The following is a 21,332-nucleotide window of genomic DNA, read 5'->3' as shown; positions in this document are numbered from 1 at the left end:
GTTTTGAAACTCCCACTGTTAGTTCGTTTTAATCATTCGTTTTTACCCCCTTTGAACCATAGAGTGATAAGTACTGGTATGAACGATATCTATTCACCATGCTTGGTGCCAAACTTATTTTACAAAAGATCTTGAGCGGATTTAGGGGTGGTCCGAGGTGACCTTCCCAACCCCTCCCCATTTTAGTGTCTGTGAAATTCTGTATATAGTACGTCGCGACTGACAACAGTGTCAAGCGACGCGATCGACTTCTTAAACGCTAAAAGCCGAGCTAGAGAGAAACCTCTGCACGCAGGGTAATGCTATGCCTTCAAAAATCGCCGAAAGAAATCGTTACGGTGATATAGCCTGCGATAGACTGTAAAACAGTCCGTACTTTTGCGTATTCAGGTACCCGCGAGCAGTCAAACAAAAGGTCTGGAACGAGGCTGAAAACAGAGAGCGAGACTGGAGAGAGAGAGACACACGCGCGCCCTACGGACCTTTCGGCTCGCGCGCGTAAGACTCTTACGCCACGTTTTACCGACTTCTTTACTGATTTTTAGAAAAAAAACGACTGTTTTGCAATCTACAGGCTAAGTAACATAGCCCCTGTAATCTCCTGTTGTTTTCTATTTACTGGTGGATCAAGGGGAGTGACTTGGGCCCCACCTTATTTTTCCGTCCAACTGAAATTAAGCCCGTCTGGCTTTTCTCCTACTTACATGAAAATCTGAATATGCCAATGATATTTTGAATAAAAAGAAAGAAAAAAATCCTTAGGGTGGAATGCAGGGGCGGATCTACGGGGAGGGTGCAGGGGGTGCGCACCCCCCCCCCCCCCCCTGAGATGACCTGCGGTTTTCTAATACAACTGGTATTCTGCAAAAAAAAAAACTATGTGGTTTATTGGTGTTGAAGTAGAGCAAGAGACGAGTGCACCCCCTCCTAAAAAAATCCTGGATCCGCCCCTGGAATGCATTATTACCCGAGTCCAAAAGAAAGACAAAAACAAACAAATATAGTCGAAATTTACTGAAAATTTCTCCAAATGTAGTAAAAAGTTCTGCTTATCTTCAAGTTTTCTAACGATGTGTTTTCCCTTGACAATCTTATCTTGTAGTGCTTTCTTGATCACAGGATAGAAAATTTTGTTCGGTATGAGCTTGAAATTTTTTCGGCTGAAAGGTCTGAAAGGCTCCGACTGAATTTCGCCGCAGCAGCCGAAACCACTTAGAAACATCAACCCAATCAGATTACAAGAGGAAAAACAATGAATTCGAATCAAAGCGTTTGAGCCAAGAGCTGGAATGAAAGAAGTGAAAAAGGTCAAAGGGGTTCTGAGGAGAGAAATCTAAAGGTAATAGTCCGGTAATTGTGTATGTCACTGAGTCAACTGTGTCACTTTCAGCCCCGGTTGCACAAACGTTCGATAGCGCTATCCACTGGATAAATGACTTTTCAGAGAGAGAGAGAGAGAGCATTACTAGGGCCTGTAGACCCATTCTCGATCCTACAGCCCCGTCGTTTCTTTTGGTGCAAATTAAGCCGAATGGCTCTGGAAGGAGAATGGGCCAGACCCATTCCAGAGCCACTCGGCACAATTTTTAACGAACCAGTGGCGAGCCTCTCGTTTCAAGACCACGTGACCACGTGGCTCTGGGGACGAGAATGGGCGAGACCTAAAAATTATCGATTTCTTTTCTTTCTGCGCATGCTCGAACTTGCGAGTAAGTGAAACTGACCCTAGAGCTCTGGGGTAGAAAAAAGCCAAGTAGCTCTGCTGACGAGAAAGTTTGGCAGTATCATGAACAAAATTTGAATAGTTTTGGTCCTTTATGGCCGAATAGCTTCGGCAAAATTTCCAAGAGGGAATTGGTAATGTGAGATGTGGTCACCGTTAAGAAACTCATCAGTATACTTGCGAAAAATAAATTAATAGATATCAACTCAGTTTATGAAACCAAATTTCGGGTTTCTTTTATGTTGACCGGCATTACTAATATGTTATTATCCTAAACAATATGGTCAAGGCATTTTATAGATAAAGGTTACCGGCAAGAGAACGTGAAGCCTTTATTTTCTCTCCTCATCGGCTGTTTTCGCGCTGAACCTAATAAATCGTCAACGTTAATTTTGATTGATTTACTTTATTTCTTTGTCATAAATATGGAGGTGTTTTTTTTTTTTTCGATTTAAGGCTAAAAGGTTTGATTTGAATGTTCTAAAGAAAGGGAAATGAAGTGTAATTATTTTTTTAAAATCAACGTACTACAGCCTTCTCTCTAGACAGCTGGCTTTAATAGTAAAGATCGCTCCTTTTGAAAAGGGAAAAAATTAAGCAGTAATTAAACAGTTTCGAATGTACAGTATAACCTATTTTCTTGAAAACTCGGCCAGTTTTTAGAATTAAATCTCAGATTTCGAATCAAACCTGGCCTCTCTTTAAAAGTCCGCGGCAAACTTGTAATTTTACTCGCGATTTTTCAAACCTCGATAATTCGAACCGATTTGCTTTTCTTAACGTGGTTTGGAAAATCGGGATTCCATTCAGTATGTGATGATTTGATGGCTACTTTGCTATTCAATTAACCGATGCCTGAAATTGCCATCAATCAAAATGGCGCAATACAAGACATTTAAAATTATTGCCTGGGTGTCATGTAAAAATGGTGCTGACGAGTTTTAACGATCGGTTCAATTTGTCTGATCTTCGGCATTGTAGAAAGAGTAAATCAGTTAACCAATAACATTAAATTTTTAATTATTATTTATCATCCAGATTTCAGATCCTATTTTTATCGTCGATTACTTAAATTGCTTGCGCTTTCATTCTCTTATTCTTTTCTTCTCATAAAACGTACAATGCAATGTGAGATTTTAAAATACATGGTGGATATTGACTTTAAACGAGCTTTCCTTTGAACTGTCGACATTGTTGAGACAACACTAAGATTTATAATCCTGTTCCCGTTTACGACCTGATAGCCATCTCAAAATACCGATCGCTTTTATATTTACCATCCTGCTGGCAAACCGAAAATGATAAAAGTTTTGCTCTGTCCGTTTTAACGTCAAAACATACATCAATTTATCTTTGAATCATCTTCCGATAAAAAAGAAAAAAAAACAGAATCAAGAATTGCGCATTAAGAGCCTTTTCTTTTAAAACGAGGTTTAATTGACTGCCTCTAAGTACTGCATATACTGTCCAGCTAGATGGTACACCCTTTAAATAATGCATTGTGTTATATCATTAAGCTTTCGGCCAATTTTAACGCCTGTTTACTTAAGATTAAATTTGTTTTAACGGAAAAGACACCTTTTGTTATGCTTCATTTAAACAGACCGCAATGCTCTGGTGTAGAAAACCTCATTGGCCCAAAAACTGTTCAATTCGCCACCATGTACTTCAGCCGCCGCTGCCATGCACACAAATAAACCAAAGTAACAATGTTTTCTCTGCTTTCGCGCAATGTTATTAATTACACTCTTGCCTAATATCTTTTATGGACCTCATATTGAATTTAATTATTCATTCAATTTACGGTAGCACGCTGGTGTGAAGCTGGAAGAAGAATAGATTTTCTCTCACTCAATGCATGTACTTAGCTAATCGGAGGCGTAGGGAACCATGGTTTCAGTTTTCGTCCCTCTAAAAAATATTGGATTCTCTGTAAAAAACAGTTGAAATCGACGTCTAAGCGACCGACATGACAGAAGACTTTCTAACTCACACTTAAACTATCTGATTTCCATTTGGACATTTTCCAAGGCCATCATCAAAATTGTATAATCTTCAGCTGGGACGAGTGTGTCATGGCTACAGAAAACCCGCGCATGGAGGTAGAAGCGTTTGCGAATTCTTGTCGTTTTATGGCTGATTCGGTGGAGGATCCTGAATACTTGTACATTCACAATCTTATTTGTTCAGTTCTAAACTGTCTGTTCATTTTACCTGGCATCTGTGGAAATGTACTGGTTATTTTAGCGGTGTGGAAAACACCGTCGCTTCAAACAGCCTCCAACGCTCTTCTACTCTCGTTAGCCGCCTCAGATCTTGCAGTCGGCTCATTGGCTCAGCCTGCGTTTTCTGCCTGGCGCATCTCGCAAATTGCCGGTAATGTCAGTGTACACTGCGTTGCGGGATTAGTGTCTGAAAGCTTCGGCTGGCTTCTTGCTGGTGTTTCGCTGTTTACTATTACAGCAATCAGCTGCGAGAGATTCCTTGCCGTACATCTTCACTTGCGCTATAATGAAGTAGTCACAAGGCGGGGAATTGCCAAAGTAGCTCTGAGTTTCTGGTTAATCTGGATAATAATAACGGTGTTGAGATTCTTTGTGGTGAGCAGAAAAGTACTAAGAATTATTGCCGTGAATTTCCTGGTTATAACATCGGTGATAATGTTTATGGCATACACCATGATTTACAAACTTGTCAGGAGACATCAGATGCAAATTAGGCAACAGTGTTTCACGCAAACGCCCGGCGACAACAGCAAGACTATCGATATGGTACGATACAAGCGGTCAACAATAACCATGTTGTATATTCTAGGATTTTTTCTTCTTTGTTATTTTCCTTTCCTTGTAGTGATGCTGGTGGAAGTTGCCAAAGGTGAAACTCTTCTAACAAAAGCCGCCTATCTCTACACAGTTACATCGATTTTTATCAACTCTGCGCTCAATCCACTGATTTATTGTTGGCGCATGATGGAGATAAGAATGGCGATACGGAAAATTATCAACTTCCCAAAGGTTACTTCAATTCAACCTGAAAAAAGTTTTATTTTTTCTAAAAGGCCACCGTCCATCGAACTTCAGACTATTCAACCGTCACTTGTCTCGGATAATCCTGGTTTTAATAGTAGCAGTGGGTCATTCAATTTTATGGAAAAGGATCCTTGACGAGGTATATTGTAATCTCATTCCGCCGCTTCAGTAAGACCAAAAAAGGAAAGATAACAAGAAGATAAAGGGGAATATACAAAAAATTTTCCAGTTTTAATTTCTTTGGAGGCACTTTTGTTTTATTTACACCAGACGATCCTCAATTCATCTTATATAGATATCAAATTACACACTCGTAAGGGTGCTGTTTCGCCGGTGAGACTGTTTGGAAAGTCAGTTTAAGGTCAAATATTCTGCAAGTTTTTCTATGCACATGAACCGCATGATTGAGATATACACCGGTATTAAATTATTAAAAAAATGGATTGAGGAATTGTTCAATAAAGTCAACCTCTACACAAATAAGGTCATGCAGCTTACATATAAGTAATGGTAGTTTAGCTTTTCCTTTGGTGCCGGGAAAGGGAGCGTTATTGAAAAAAAGTTTTGAATTCTTTGCCAGCAGATTTTTGAAACTTGCAAGTGAAAAAGAATGCGGTAAAATATATGACGGCAGAGCAATCACGAAACTTCTTTAAATTCCGGCTCAAACGAGTCTTTCACGGGGCCAGAATGCATACTTTGGAGACTTCTTAAAACCTCATAATTAAGAAACGAAAAACAGTATGGAGCATTCACAAGGGGAAAACCCGCAAAACTAATTAATTTTAATATAGAAATTAAAATACATAGTAAATAACATTGATGAAAGTATGCAGGCTAAGAAGTTGTCGAGTCCGTGTTGAATCGGAAAATCGTTTCAGTTATACTTTCAAATGTGATAAATAAATCTAAATATTAGCGAAGGTTACCGAGGTCGTGCAAAGATTTCCAAGGACTTTTGTACTTACCCAAGAATTATGGAACGATTAAACATTGTTTACGAATGCTTAAACAGGTGTGTGAGATTACAATCATACTTGCTAACGGGTGATTGAATTGCTTGAGTGAACAAAAGAAGGAGGCTAGCTACTTTCAAGCCATCTTGACGGAACAAGTTTCGTCAATGATAAAGGATTTATTGTATGACCTAATAACCGATTTTTTAAAGGAAATGGAGGGAGCAAGAGAGGTCTTACTCGCTCGGGCCCGGTAGCCAATCAGAGCCCAGGATTCGCTTCTTCTTCCCCTCTCGCCGACCAGCAATACATTTGGACTCACGTTAACGCAAACGGTCGAACGTCAAAACTAAGTTGAAAATTTCTCACAATAGGAAACAGGGAGATATATCTGTCCAAAATAATTCTTATGCATGAACTGGCGTGAAACTATCCAATTTTTTTGTAGGAGCAAAAGGGAACGTTTGTTGATAACGTCAGGGTACAAATTGAAGTTTTCCGTTTGGCGTTAACATCATCATTCTCTCTAATAAAGAGAATTAACTTGACTCAGCTCAACGAAGGGTTAATATCCTTTCGAATTGTGAATTTGAAAAACTTTCCCTACGATACCTACGAGTATGCCCTGAACGTTTGACAGACGAGGTTCAAATTTAACACCAGAGGAGGATATCCTGAGTGAACATTATTAATTTAAACTTTGGGTTTTTCCGCCCGCAATAAGCAGCGTCGGTCACACATGAACGCGATAGGAAAACAGTCTAAAAGTGATATAATAATGGTATACACGAAAGTCATAGCTGATGAAAATTGCCAAAATTCAGCAAGAAGCACAAACAGAGGATACGCCCGAAAGCGTTCTCCCATCCTCGGAGACCCAGGGGCAGTCAGTCGGGACGAAAGTTGTCAAGTACGTCCCGCCTTTTCTCTCAACCCGATCCGAGACTGACTGTCCCTGGGTCTCCGAGGATTGCGATCACCCAAAATGCACTTTTGCCATTTGCCATGTTGAAAACAACTTTTGCCATCCAGTCATGCTTGCATGGTTTTCCATCCTTGTAATTTCGAAATTTTCAAAACTGTCATGAAGCATTACAGGGCTCAAAACTCCTTTCAATTCATAAAGGTAATTTAAACCCGCAAATGCTTAAAGGAAAGATTAAACGACAATTTAAAAATTTTAGAATTTACAGGATTTGTATGGAAAACCATCCAAACGTGACTAGGTGGCAAAAGTTGTTTTTCTCATACAAATGCTTCTAACTTTCGGCGGCCGTTACAATCGCTACTTTTGAGATACACGGCTTAAAATTTTCAGGTTACTTAATTTTAATATGCACTTTCAGCCTGAGCTAGCAAAATTTTTCAAAAGTGAACTGTTTTCGTGTTCACCGAATGTTGGTCACGTGATCAAGTCATGCAAAGAGCCTATACATCTACTTTGTGGAAACAGGTTAAGGATGTGGAGGCAATTTCTATGAAAGACCATTAATGAGATGTGCGATTTCACGTTGGTCACTGAAAATTCTTCGTATACTCTGATCAGCGAACTAAACCGGATCAGACCACGTGTCAAGTGGTCGTTTAGACGAGGTTAGGAACAACTGAAAATTATAAAAAGCGTCCGCCTAAAAGGTGGTCAAGCTCGCTTACGAGAGGAAATAATTATAGGGGCTTCGACTGGGAACATTTTGCTGTTTTTAAACTATCATAATGGTCGCGTATGATAGGTTGTCTGTAAGGCGCTCAACTTCAACTTCAGCTTTATTTTATTGTAACGTCTGGTCAGTTTACAAACCGCTGCAAACTTGAATTAACATACTACAGGTAACTACTAAACAAAGGTATGTTAACAATTCGCTAAAATGCCATAAATTAAATCACAGGCTTTGATTGGGAAAGAAGGTTATCAATTTCTTGACCACTACGGAAAATACCATTACATACCATAATGCTCTTTGTTTGTCACCCCAAAATTTCGCATAAACATTGTCTTCAGTTTCTCCTAGGAGTTAAAATGGCCCGAAGAGAAACTGAAAACAATGCTTATGCAAAATTTTGGGGTGACAAACAAAGAACATTATGGTATTTTCTGTAGTGGTCAATATTGACACCAAAAAGGTGAGTGAGTTTGACTTACCCTATTAGATTCTCCTCAATAATCACAGAATTTAGAGGCCTGATGGAGGGGTTCTGACAGGTCGGCCCTCAATTACCCATCCCGCTTCTCCCACCCACTATACTAATAGTAATAATAATAGTAATAATAGTAATAATAATAATAATGATGATGATGATGATGATGATGATGATGATAACAATGATTGTAAAACTTTAACCTGCTTGCAGACGTCGCCTCTTTTCTTTTAGTTTTGTTGCATGTGGTAAAGGTCTGCAACACGGGAAATCTGAGACGTCTTCACGCTGGCTATCAACTCTTTTAACTGCTTTACTTAGATCCGTTTTGAAATCACTGGTGATACTTGTAATCTGATTGACTCTCAGCGGTGTCATTTATTCACAAATCACACCACTTTTCTCTAAATCACACCTGTTCTCAATCGCATCATTTCTGTTTTGCATATAAAAGGAGATGTAAAAGCGTTCCAGATTCCTCCTTTCAACAAACCGGCTACTGCATTGATAAAATATTGCTACTGACTTAATTTTGCGATTTCAAAATGGCTGTAATAAAGTGGTAATCACTTCCTGTGGTACAATTTTCGTCTGAAATCATACTCCTCATTTCAATCGCGCTTATGACTTCAGACCAAATTGTACTCCACTACGTTAATTTCAATAGAGCGGTTTTCATTTAAGTGTCGAAAAGTAATTGGTTTTGCACTTTCTACACGATGCGATTGGCTTAAAAGATTCGCGCCACCTTTTCATCCAATCAGAAGTAAAACCAAAGCCAATTGTGACGCGCTCGCATGCATTTTCCCGCGCTTTGCGTCAGCCACATGTAATTACTTCGAGTTTTGATTGGTTCAATGTATTGTCTGTGTCCTATGTGATTGGCCAGAGTAATTACTTTGGTTTTGGTTTTACGACACTCAAACGAAAACCACTCTATAAATTGAACCCGATATCAAATTTTTAGGCCGTAAATCTTTCTCGTGGTATGCCCACCTGTGCCCTCACTGACTGGTTGTCCGTTGTGATAATAAGTGTCTAACGCGAGTGTCGATAGAGCTTCAAACCCCTGCTTATCATACAATTTGTGTGAATAACTTGATGTCCCTCCACCTTTGATTGCCTTGAACCCGAGTTCCCGACACATCGCTACACTGGCTGCAAAAAGGCGACCAGCCACACCCATACGCCGGTATTTTTCCTTAACTGCTAATGCGACAAAATCTACCACTTCATCAACTTCGTATCGCTCGAAAACGTTCACTTCCTTCTCTTGTAGAGTTGTTAATGTGGATAGAGCCTTTAGTGGTTCTTCTTCTGGGCAAAAATTTTCCGGTGGGTCTGACTTTTTCTTCACACCAGTGATTTGTACACCCATAATTTCTTTAGTATCTCTTGTCATCATACAGACGGAAAGATTCATCTTGAGGTGTGCCAGTGTTACTTCATTTAAAAGCTCATTCCAAGTAGCTCCAAATGATTTACAAAGAGGGTTGTCTGGGAGAAAGTAGTTAGCCATGATATTGCAAGCCTCATCGTACTGATCCGGAGTGATGATAGCAAGTGTTCCATTGTCCATCTCATATTCATCCTTCACTCCTTCTAAGGCCTTATAAGCCAACAAAATGTAAAGATCAGTCAGTAAACTAGCCTATTCCAGGCATCCAGGTAGTAGAGCGCGGGCAAAAAATTGACGAGGGAAAAAAAACACGAGGGGACCGTCGCCCCAGTCTCCCCTCATTTTTTCTCCTCGTCTTCCCCGCGTACAATTTCACTCGTTCCCCACCATCTGAACACCGTTCTGCTAACAGGCTATCAGTAAACCAGCCATTGTTGGTGAGAACAAATCTATCTTTATTTTTTATGGAATCAATAAAGTCTATTATAAATGAAGTAGTTTCTACCACTTACTGTATATCAAAAGACTACCCTGAAGAAATCACGAAAATGATTTATTTCGACTTGTCTGTGTGATACTTTTTCAAAACTTCCATTTTGTTGCCTGCGTGCAGACGTCTCCTATTTCCTTTGTTGCACGCGGAAAAGAGACGTCTGCATAACGCCGTCGCTAATCGTGTTCCAGCGTCTCGCTGGGTTCCCAAGATCTTGGGAACATGCTGTGATAGGCTGACACACAGTGCGCATTGTTTGACATAACGCTGATTGGTTGTTATCGAATCTGGTCTGATAATGTATGCGGTGATTTATGTAATCGGGGTTTCCAGCCAAAACAAATCAAAACATGTGCCATTGTGGGCAGACCGTTTGAAGAAATCTTGTGCGAGGCCACGGAAAATTTAACGTGTACAAGGAAATTATTTCTTTACAATTTACTGTGCATGAAACATCACACAGTGTCTGAGAAAACTACAAAAGCGGCGTGGACTTCGCACAAGGCAGCCATTTCGGAGAAAGCCAGCCAAAGAAACTAAAATCTTTATTTGGCCGTAACAAACAGAGGTCAAAGAAAATTTAAACACTTTACAACTACATCTGAAATCAAATCCTATCAGGAACACCCACAGAAGCATAAACCACAGGAAATGACTACTCAGTGTGCATGTAACAAACCTGCTTCATGACCTCTAAATGTAAGACTTAGTGCGGCAAAAACGAGATTTACTCAGTCAAAGTTGAGAATGCTACATGCACTGTGTGGTGCTAGTAACCTTCGCGAAAGAGAGAAAAGAAGAAAAACCTCTGTTCAAGCAGACTCTCAAGGTCACGTTTCGCATTATCACGGGCTTATGATGTTGTGTTTGGCCTGTCAACTCTTATTTTTAACCGGATATTATTTCACAATTTATGCGAAATAGAATACCCTGCCAGCGGGATGCTGGAACACGATTAGCGACGGCGTTACGCAGACGTCCCTTTTCCGCGTGCAACAAAGGAAATAGGAGACGTCTGCGCGCAGGCAACCATTTTGCGAATAGAGCGATTTTCGTATGACCTTGAAATGAAAACGCGCGAACAAAACAGAAACAACAAACGAACGGAAATAGAGCAATTTGATTGGTTTATCGAATGGATACAAACGCATGTGGCTTTTGGTTGGTTAAGCGAACGCTCGGGTGAAATTAACCGATACTTCGCTTTGACGTCATTCTGCGACACAATTGGCCAATCGAACAATGCCTTCTCCACATTACAGTTTTCTTTGGCGGGAAAACGAGGAGTCCATGTTTTGATCTTTTCATCCATTGGCTGATAAAACAAATAACGAACACTTACCGAGACCATTTTCAAGGTCATACGAAAATCGCTCTATCAGTACTACGTTATCTTTCACCTTTTTTTTTTAAAAATAATGACAAAAATAGAAAAGGAGGAAGGTGATAAAAGTTAGTTTTTAAAGTCTATATGTTAGCAAAAATCACCATTAACAACGGTAAAAGTAGACTATAAAAATTAAGGAAAGCTGCGGCCTTGCGAGGGGTGTGGCGCCTAGGGGATGCTTGTTAGAAAACTAAAATTAAACTCCTAAGGGAGACCAATGTGGGTGTGGCTCAAGCTTAAACTGACCTCTAAAGGAAACTACACACATTTATGGCATTTATGTAAATCTCTTCATGCATAGCCCTAAGCGATACCTGAAAGGGCAAATATAGTGACTTCCTGTCCCAAACACCCTTGGTGAGAATAAAATCTTCAATTTTTAATACCCCTAAGGGAGACAACGAGCATCCCTGTCACTTTTATATGGGAGTCCCCCTAGGGCATGGTGCTTTTCTGGATGGGGCACTCTCTCAAGATACGTGTAATATACATGTAGTCATTCAGTTAATAAAGTGAATAGTTATTTTCTTTGGTGCCGGTAGGCCTCAAATTTCTGAGTATTCTTTGAAGTAGGACTTACTTATTTCTGCAAGTTGCAACAAAATATCTACATCTACATGTAATCATCAGGTTGATTTCTCTTCAATGACAGGGGAGTTCCAGTAAAGCTCCATTTTGAATATCAGCACCTGAAGGTCGTTTTTAAAGGTAGCAAAAAAACTAGGCTTAATTTCCGCCGTCTCCCGGGTGCGGTCTTTGATCCTTCCTGAAGAGGAAGGACGAGTGTGGGCTCATTTTCCCGAACAGTGGCTGGTAATGGAGCCTACAAAAAAGCCTGGGGGAATTCTACCATGTATGGGGTACAATATTGGCATGTGCCACCGTAAAGGGTATGGGTTTCAAGTAATTTAGTCTGGGATAGAGAATAGAAATCAGCGAGTTTGAGTCTAGAATAGGGAACATGAACATTTTTATCATTTTCCGGGAGAATGTTCTACCCAAACATTCCTAAATTACCTTCTTTGGCATCTACTATTTATCAGCTGTTACATAGTACTAGTAGGAATTGGAGGGCTAAAAGCTGGACTTGACTAAAATGGATTTACAGCTCAGTTCATACTAGTGACACAGATCAAAATGCAGGTGCAAATATTAATGGAAACACAAGAAAACATAAAAGTGATATCAATACCTAAATGCAATGCTAGTGCAAGTGCTAATGCTTGTGTTTTTGCTCACATTAACATATTAACCATATGTGAAACAAGCCAGTCAAATGCCCGGCGGGAGGGGGGCACTCCCTTATTTGGACTAAACAGGTATGTGCAGCTGAACAGGGTATGGTTTTTAGGGTCTCCAGAATTAACGGGGTATACTGAATTTCACTATTAATTTTAGTGTCTTGAACAGGGTGTCTTTTGGGAATAGAAGCCTTTCAAAGAGTGTGAAAGTTGGCAATAAGCAATCTACATATGTGGTACCAACATATCTTTAAACCATAATTCCAAGGTTTTCCTCTAAAAAATAAATCTATTTTGTATGCAAAAGTAAATGAATCAGGGTCAAGGGTCAGGGACTAGGGTCTCTTGTCTTAGACAAGGTAGTCTTAAACAAATTCAGGGTTTGAAGGCCTGGGTGGCAGGCCTCTACCCAAGTTTCTCTTGAGTTCATCCCCCTGGGGTCAGATGCAAGGTGATAAATGTTTGTCCACCATAATGGGATGATACTTAAAATGCAGTGTGCTGTATCTCACTGTTGTGGTGGAAGTGTGAAAATCTGTTGCACAGCAGTACTTGTGCTTGCATTTGTGTTGCTCATGTGAACCTGCCTAAGCAAAGAATGAGGCAATTTTTCTGTTACTGCAATTTGCAGTTAAATGATGGTACACTGCGAGAATGACATGGTTAACATTTTAATTTTACCTGTATGGCCTTTTCCAATGTTAAACTTTCCATTACTGCACTCATAATGCTGACAAATTGATTATGTCTGGTGTTCTTGCATTTTTCCTCTTTTGTTATGCCTAACAGTGTGCCTATAAATGTAAATAAAAAAGAACAAAAATGAAGCACATTAGAACCCCGGTAAATTGAACTCTGAAGGGAAACAAAAAACAGGTCGAGTTAGTGGGGAATTCAAGCTATTGGGGTAATTTTCAGTGAAATCTTGCTCAAGGGAAAGGAAATTTAGTTCGAGTCACTATGGAATTCAAAGTTATCTGAGTTTGAGTTATAGAGGTTCTACTGTATGTATATTATCATGGTTCGCATAATGTTGAAGTAGGGTTTTATCAATTTTGCCACTATTATATATAGTTTCACATGACATGGCTAATCAGCAAGTGGTTGTAATTTTGACTGGTCAATAAAAAAGTAACTTTTGTTGGTACAATGATAAAACCCTATACCAACCTCATTCCCAGGGTTCTCTCCTACTCATCCCTAATGGGTAGGAGAGAATTACAAGGTTGACCCTATACTGACTAACTAATGATAACATTATTATAATATTTTTATATCATGGGTGACAAATTACTCCCAAATTTTGCAGTAAAATCTCAGCATTAATAATTAATAATGATTATAAATTAATCATTAATTATAATTCATGAGTTGAATAAAAAAATTGCTCTGGCAACATTCATTATATGCTAAGTGCCATGATACCATTCAGGTTTAAGATGTTATGAATAAAGATGTCTCAGACACATAAAAACTAAAAACACAGAAGTGCACAAGATCAATTAAGGTTTCCGGTTTACTGACCAGACCTCTTCCACCAATAGTGACATATAGAACCTGATCACCAATTTAAGTCAATCAAGGATCACTTTGTCTGGCAAGTCGTTGATTTTCCAATGCAACAGGAGAATTTATTGCATTTGGTGCTCAAAACATTTCCAATAAGATTGTTGACATCAAACGATTTTACGATATTTTGGACTCAGACCTCGAACTCAATAAATTTTGCATTGACCTTTGAATCACAAGAAACCCCCAAGTCAAACGACAAGTATTTAATTTCAAGAAAAATGAAAAGCGGCTGGTCAGGCCTCAAACGTACACTTAGTTAAATTGACTAGTGAACTTTGGTCCCCTTACACATGTAAGCAAAAACTTCTGCTAGAAAATGTCCAGCACAGAGCTACAAAGTTTATTTTGAATTATCTGAAAGACAATTAAATTCAAAGTTAACCTATTGCCACTGGAGTATAGAAGGGATTTGAAAGACATAGTCCTTATTTTTAAAGCCAAAGCAGGCCACGTAGATTGTAGCGTACTGGTCATCACGTTGCGTTAAAAGGTATCGACCAAAACCATAGATAGCGATCGGTGATACTTCACAAATTTATTTATCGTTTAGGCACGTAAAAACTGTAACAGAAACAACAATGAAATTATCGAGAGTCTAGCTAAGAGACTTGAACACAATGTCTTAAATAACTCGGCGATAACATGATACAAAGCAAATACGATTATCGACTAGTTCGGTAGGTAAATAAAGACTGATTTATCCGTGATTCATGCAACAATTAAAGCGAAAAAATATATATTAAACGAAGAATCATACCTCTTTTCCCGATTAAAATGATTGGACCTTACAAACGTTCATAGAACCGATCACGATATAGGCATAAAGCACAAAGCAGGATTACAAACGATTACACAATCATCGGGCCTCGCCCCCTAAGCTGGTGCGCATGCACGTTAGTAACGCAATACGAAGTAACGCATTCGTAACATGGCTCCCCTAAATTGTAGCAACAATTTACTTAACAAACGAAACAAAACTTAATAAAAGTCATTCGATCATGGTTCATTGTCTCTTCTTGGGATTCTGACTGATATCAGGTCAACATTATACTTGGTACTGCTATGGCTCCTCGGAGGGGATTCCCCGGTCTGCAACTTGATCTGTAGGGAGCAATAGAACCAGTTTTTGGACAGGTCGTTCAAGGTACACAGCTGCCTTTGTGGGCCTGCCAAGGTCGTCAAGGGCGTCTGTGGCAACCACGATTCTTACTTTCCTGACCAGACCGTCGTTGTCGGGATAAGTCTCGCTGACACGAGCTAGCTTCCAGCGGTTTCTTGGCAAACTGTCGTCCTTTACGATCACGACATCATCCACTTGCAGATTTCGCTTCACTGAAATCCATTTCTGTCTTGACTGCAAGGACTGCAGAAATTCTCTTTTCCATTTGCACCGGAATTCGTTTACTAGGTATTGGACACGACGCCATCGCTTGCTTAGGTATAGATCAACGCGTTGGAAATCACCCGGAGGAGGTAAGACAACCTTCGACTTCATGGTGAGTAAGTGGTTGGGCGTCAGCGGCTCGGAAAACTGCGAGGAACTGATGCTGTCAACTGTTAAAGGCCGACAATTAACGATCGCTTCGGCTTCAACCATGAACGTTCTCAGTGATTCGTCATCTAGCTGGCTTCCGTGACGTTCTAATAACGAGGCTAGGACACTTCGCACCGTCCGTATCTGACGTTCCCAAACTCCTCCCATGTGGCTTGCGTGTGGAACGTTCATCTTAAACTTCACCCAATCGCAGCTACTTTTCAGCAACTCTTCTCTTATCTGCTCGTGATTTAATTCGGAAAGGGCTTGTTGCAGTTCGTTCATCGCTCCAACAAAGTTGGTGCCTTGATCGGATCGAAGCTGGCGCACTGGTCCACGGCGACCGATGAAGCGACGATAAGCGTTTATAAAGGAATCTGTGCTAAGGGTGTTCGAAACTTCAAGGTGGATCGCTCGGGAGCATAGGCATGTAAACAGTACTCCATATCTTTTTAGCTGCTTCCGACCTTCCTTCACGAACCAGGGTCCAAAATAATCAACTGCTGAGAACGTAAACGGGGGAGAAGGCTCGAGACGATCCCCTGGCAGGTCGGCCATTTTCTGTTCTTGAGGAGCTGCTCTCAGTTTTCGGCATTTGACGCATCTTGAAATGTGACTGGACACGGCTGAGCCACCACCGATTATCCAATAACCAGTCGATCTGATCTCGTTATGGGTGATTCCATGACCTTGGTGTTCGACTGAATGATGGTGATGACAGACAATCAACTCGGTTACATGCCCCTTTTTCGGAAGGATGATGGGATGTTTGGCATCGAAGGTAAGGCCAGTTGCAAGTCTAACTCGTCCACCAACTCTGAGTACTCCGTTATCGTCAAGGAATGGATCAAGCTTGTAAAGAGAGCTTGTCTTCTTCATTTCCCTCCTTCCTGGAGCGGTAGAGGTGATTCGGTCAGTTGCTCGTTCTCTGGTACTGGCTTCCTTGAGAATACGTAATTCGTCGCTAAATGCTTCTCTTTGTACGTTCTTGATTATTTCGTTTTCAGCCCTCTGTAACTCTTGAACATTAACTGGAATATACTTGGTTTTCTGAGAACCAGTTGGATATCGTGCAGTGGTGTCGTTGACGCCAGGAGATCGACTTCGAAACTTCTCTTGAATGCGAAGACAAACAGCTACGGCTTTCTTGGCTCGGTGCCAGCAGGAAAAGTATTCAAGGCGTTCTAAAAGGGACGGGGGATTTTGGACTTTAGTCGTCAGAACGGAAGCCCTTTTAACTTCGGGATCGTCGGGATGAATAGAAGGGCTAATTTCAGTCTGGTTCCAAACTCTTGAGGGTTTCCAGAGGAAGTCCGGTCCATTCCACCACAGACGGGTATCGATCAGTTCTTGTGCCTCGGAACCACGGGAAGCGATGTCGGCTGGGTTTTCCTTGGTCCCTACATAATGCCACTGTCCTGGTGACGTTCGTTCACGTATCTCCTGGACACGATTGCTAACAAAAACGTGAAATCTTCTAGCATCGTTGTTTATGTATCCTAGCACAGTTTTGCTGTCTGTCCAGTAGGTTTCCTTTATTTGGTCAAACTCAAGTTCCTTCAGTAAGACACCACCCATTTTGGAAGCAACCAGAGCAGCAGTGAGCTCAAGCCTGGGCACTGTAACAGGCTTCAATGGCGTTACGCGAGACTTTGCTATAACGAGGGAGCAGTGGATACTTTCCGCGTCGTCCATCAAGCGAAGATACGAACACTGTCCGTAGCCGTTCTGGCTGGCATCGGAAAAATGATGCAGCTCAACTGTCTGAACTTCTCCGAAGTCTTCCGTTTTATAGCATCTCGGGACCTTCAACCTTTCCAGTAAGGGGAGTTCGGCTCTCCATTTCTCCCATCTCGCTCTAATGTTGTCTGGAATATCGTCGTCCCAATCAACACCTTTGCGACACAATTCCTGAAGGATTCTCTTGCCTAATAAAATGAAGGGTGCTACCAGGCCCAGGGGATCATAAACAGAGCTAACGGTGGACAGGATACCCCTTCTTGAGAACGGTTTGTCCTTCAGTTCGATTCTGAATTGAAGTGTATCAGACTCTATACACCAATGCACTCCCAGTGCGCGTTCGATTGCGGTGTCGTTGAGGAGGCTGGGATGCTTCGTTTTGGTGGCTCGGTCTTCAGGGGGTATGGAGCTGATGACTACCTGACTATTTGAGGTAAATTTGTGTAGTCGGAATCCTCCTCTCTGGCATAAAGACTTGGTATTCTTGATGAGGTTTATTGCTTGTTCGTTCGTTGCCACCGACTTTAGGCCGTCGTCGACGTAAAAATCTTTCCTTACGAACTCTGCTGCTTCTTTGCCGCAAACATCTTCAAAATGGTCAGCAGTGGTCTTTAGGGCAAAGTTGGCACATCTAGGGGAAGAAGTTGCGCCAAAAAGATGAACAGTCATGCGGAACTCGACTGGATCGCTCTCGACGTTTCCATCCTCCCACCACAGGAATCTGAGGTAGTCCCGATGCTTGACTTGACTTGACTTGACTTGATGAAACATTCCCTGGATATCACACATGAAAGCCACTCGTTCTTTTCGGAAACGACACAATACTCCAGTAAGGTTATTGGTGAGGTCTGGGCCCTGTAGAAGCTGTTGGTTGAGAGACTGGCCATGGCATAGGGCGCTACAATCGAACACCACTCTTATTTTGCCTGGTTTTTTCTTATGGTACACTCCGTGATGAGGAATGTACCAGACGCGTTTATCTTTTCTTGATACCTCTGTGCTGGGAACTCTCTCTGCGTAGCCGTTCTCTATGGTCTCTTGCATAAAGCCAACGTAATCCTCTCGGTATTGTGTGTCGCTCTGCAACTTCTGCTTCAGCTTCATTAATCTGCTCAGTGCTAGGTCCTTGTTGTTCGGCAGTTCGACGTTTTCGTTCCTTAAAGGGAGAGGCATTTCATAATGCCCATCTTCTCGTTGGTGAATGCCTTCCTTTGCCGCCTTAAGGAATCTTCTGTCTTCGAATGAGAGTGACTTTTCTTCTGTTCCTTTGTCGTTAAAGTCCAACGTGAACATTCTCTCTACTTGAAGCGGGCTAATGATTTCTTTAACATGGGTCTTCACGGCAAAGTGACATGTTCTTCTTTCTGATGTAGTTTTGACTTCGTGAGCAACTATTCGGTTGCAGAGTATGTCACCGGCAACATCAATGGTGCTGTCGTCTTGGCTCGTTCGTTCGACCACGCCGATAATTCCCCACCCAAGAGCGGTTTTCTTGGCGTACGGGTCGTCATCATTTCCGAGGATCACTTTGTGCGGTTTGATTGCTCGGGCGCAGTTAGCTCCTATGAGGAGACCAACTTCGATGTCGTTATCAAGTGGCATCAGGTGACTTGCAATTTCCTTTAGGTGGGGCCATTTCCTGGCGGTCTCGGGAATCGGTATTTGGCTGCTTCTAGCAGGAATGACGTTTCTTGTATACGTTCTAGGGAGAGGAATATCTATCGTTTCATTGATGCCACGGACTGAGAGGCCGGTTATCTTCTTGCTAGTTATGGTCTTCTGAGCAAGAACGGTTGAAAGTTCCAAGTGAATTTCTGGACCGTCAACGCCAAGCGTATCGAGAGTAGATTTCCTGATGAAACATGCATCTGACTGCTCGTCCAGGAGTGCGTACACTTTGATCTTGTTCTCAGGGTTATTTTGATGATGAAGCCAGACCGGAACGATCAACGAATGGGATGTACAGTGGTCGAAACCCTTCATAGGACAGACTTCAATTCGATTGGAGACGGATGCGTCCTTGTTTAAGTTGCTCCTGTCTTGTTTCACGTTAGGGGCTTCTTCCTTTGTTGGTGTCTTCCATGTTTCATCATGTAAGGCAGAAGGGTGTGGTCCGTTACATGTCTTGCAGGCTTTCTTCCTACGGCAATCTTTGTTTACGTGTCCCCACTTTAGACACCCCCAGCATAGGCGCTTGGCCAGGATGAAGTCTCTTCTCTCATTCAGTGGCAAGCGCAGAAATTTGTCGCAATTTTCAAGATCATGAGAGGCTTTACAGTAGAGGCAGAGCGTCTGTCGGTTCCTTTTCTCTTCTTTGCTTTTCTCGCTTCCTCCCTCAGCTTCGTTTACGCCTGTTGCTAGACTGCTGAGTCCAGGACCCTTGCTCCTTCGTAATCCGCTATGCGTTTTCCCTTTCAAATCTTCGTCTTTAATTGCTCGTAGAGAGGTGACAGGATTGCATGCAATTCTCGCTTCCGTCGCCAGGAACTGGCAAAACTCCGCAAAGGAAGGATATGTAGCTTCTCTTGCGTGACAAGGTACTTCTTCTAAGTTCAATTTGTCCGTTTGCTCTTCACCAATGCATTTATCCACGATTCGGCTCCATCTAGAGACTAAATAACTTGGAAGTTTCTTGAGCATCCTTTGATTTTCCTCTGGATCGTTGAGTACACCCAAGTACTTAATTGAATGCATTGCGGTGTTGCAGTGTTGGAGAAAATCTGAAAACCTTCTAAGACCTGGGCCATCGTTCGGCAATATCCTTGGCCAGTCGTTAATTTTCTTCCGATATGCATTTGACACCAGGAAGGGATTTCCAAATCTGCTTGCCAGGATTCTCTTAGCTTCAACGTAGGCCTCCTCAGAGTCCAGAGGGAGGAGTCCGTTGATTGACTCCTTAGCTTCGTCAGCTGTAAACTTGCCGAGGTAGTAAAGTCTTTCGGATGGGTCCTTCGTTTTTCTCTCAATGAAGGTCTCGAACGACTTGATCCATAGTGGGTATCGCAGCAGATCACCGTTGAATACTTCAGGTTCTGGCCGCGGGAGTGAGTCCTTGTCCTGTCGCTGAGTGAGCAGATCTGCTAATTTCGTGATGACTTCGCCGACACCTGTCAATTCCGGTGTACTAGCTCTACCGTTCGGGGAAGCCTGGGAAGGACTGAATGGATATGTAATCGTTTGGACAGGCGTCGAATTTGTCGTAAAGGCGGGAGCGGCAGGGTTTAAAATGGAAGGCTGACAAGAACTGGCAGTGACTTCTGACCTCTTTACGAATGTAACGTTTGTTTCGGCGTGCGATCTTGAGATTGAAGTGGAGGGGGCGTTTTGGAATCCAGAGGCTGCCCCGGAAGATTGATACGAGCTGGCGACCACTTCCGACATCGTTGTGGATACGACCTTTGTTTTAGCGGTAGCTTCGGGAGACGATTCGTCAGTAATGGACTGCAATTGTGACTTTAGGTATTCCTCGATACGGCTATGGGCATCATCTTCTGGGAGTCCAAGATCGTCGGTCTTATTTATAGTAACACCGAATTCCTCCTCTTCGATTTTAGTTACTGCTTCAAGTTCGGCGTTAGTGGCTGCTAGTTCCCTCATTATTTGCAATTTCTTGATGTCTTCTTCTCGTCGTTTTAAAGCGGCCACCTCATCTCTTTCGATATCATGGAATCTGAGTTCTGCGCCAAGTCTGGCAGCTCTTGCCATCATTTGCGCTCTTATTGGAATAGAGAAGCTGGAGTTTTTAGATTTACTCGACGACCTACTTCGGCGAGAACGTTTTGAATAGAGGGAGACTCTATCGTTCACATCGGATTGTAACTCGCATATCTTGATATTCAGGCTTCTGGTAACTTCCATGTTTTCATGTAGCCACATTCCGTGATCTTCCATGTCCTTAGATCTTTCTTCGGGATCTTGCAGGTCGTTCAGTTTATGACTCACTTTAGTGAGATCCTCCATTCGTGTTTCCAGCTTGAAGACTTCTCGTTGTAGGACTCTTAGGTCATCCGAGGTCGAAGCCAATGACCTCGCTGTCTGGAGCTGATCCTTCCATATTTTCAAAGCTGAATTGCGATCTCTTTCTAGCAGCTGTTTTCTATAGTCTAATCCTTTTTCTGTCAT

At 41.8% G+C, this 21,332-nt stretch overlaps 3 protein-coding genes across 3 annotated transcripts; 1 reads left to right on the top strand and 2 right to left on the bottom strand.

The window, feature by feature from the left end:
- The first annotated feature begins 3,798 nt into the window (after positions 1-3,798).
- LOC140927131 (histamine H2 receptor-like) lies at positions 3,799-4,907 on the top strand. Its single transcript, XM_073376783.1, has one exon. The coding sequence runs from the start codon at positions 3,799-3,801 to the stop codon at positions 4,885-4,887; it is 1,089 nt and encodes a 362-aa protein (XP_073232884.1). The 3' UTR covers positions 4,888-4,907.
- A 3,852-nt stretch (positions 4,908-8,759) lies between these two features.
- Positions 8,760-13,138, bottom strand: LOC140928899 (arylalkylamine N-acetyltransferase 1-like). The gene is made up of 2 exons (XM_073378702.1): positions 13,046-13,138; positions 8,760-9,453 (listed from the first exon to the last, which is right to left on the bottom strand). The coding sequence occupies exons 1-2, from the start codon at positions 13,088-13,090 to the stop codon at positions 8,800-8,802; spliced, it is 699 nt and encodes a 232-aa protein (XP_073234803.1). The 5' UTR covers positions 13,091-13,138; the 3' UTR covers positions 8,760-8,799.
- A 1,858-nt stretch (positions 13,139-14,996) lies between these two features.
- On the bottom strand, positions 14,997-21,332 carry LOC140926327 (uncharacterized). The gene has a single exon (XM_073376081.1). It carries the CDS (start codon positions 21,330-21,332, stop codon positions 14,997-14,999), a length of 6,336 nt encoding a protein of 2,111 aa, XP_073232182.1.

The sequence above is a fragment of the Porites lutea genome, chromosome 2, assembly GCF_958299795.1.
Source record: "Porites lutea chromosome 2, jaPorLute2.1, whole genome shotgun sequence".
Classification (NCBI taxonomy): Eukaryota; Metazoa; Cnidaria; class Anthozoa; order Scleractinia; family Poritidae; genus Porites; species Porites lutea.
Note: the sequence above shows the minus strand (reverse complement) of the source record. Positions and strands in the feature narration are given on the sequence as shown.

What these genes read in the sequence shown, in the direction of transcription:
- LOC140928899 (XM_073378702.1), bottom strand. Translation starts at nt 13,090, where the DNA reads ATGAGTGCAGTAATGGAAAGTTTAACATTGGAAAAGGCCATACAG. An exon ending in CATTGGAAAAGGCCATACAG is followed by an intron (nt 9,454 to 13,045) that starts GTAAAATTAAAA and finishes TTGGCTTATAAG; the next exon opens with GCCTTAGAAGGAGTGAAGGA.
- LOC140926327 (XM_073376081.1), bottom strand. Translation starts at nt 21,332, where the DNA reads ATGACAGAAAAAGGATTAGACTATAGAAAACAGCTGCTAGAAAGAGAT.
- LOC140927131 (XM_073376783.1), top strand. Translation starts at nt 3,799, where the DNA reads ATGGCTACAGAAAACCCGCGCATGGAGGTAGAAGCGTTTGCGAATTCT.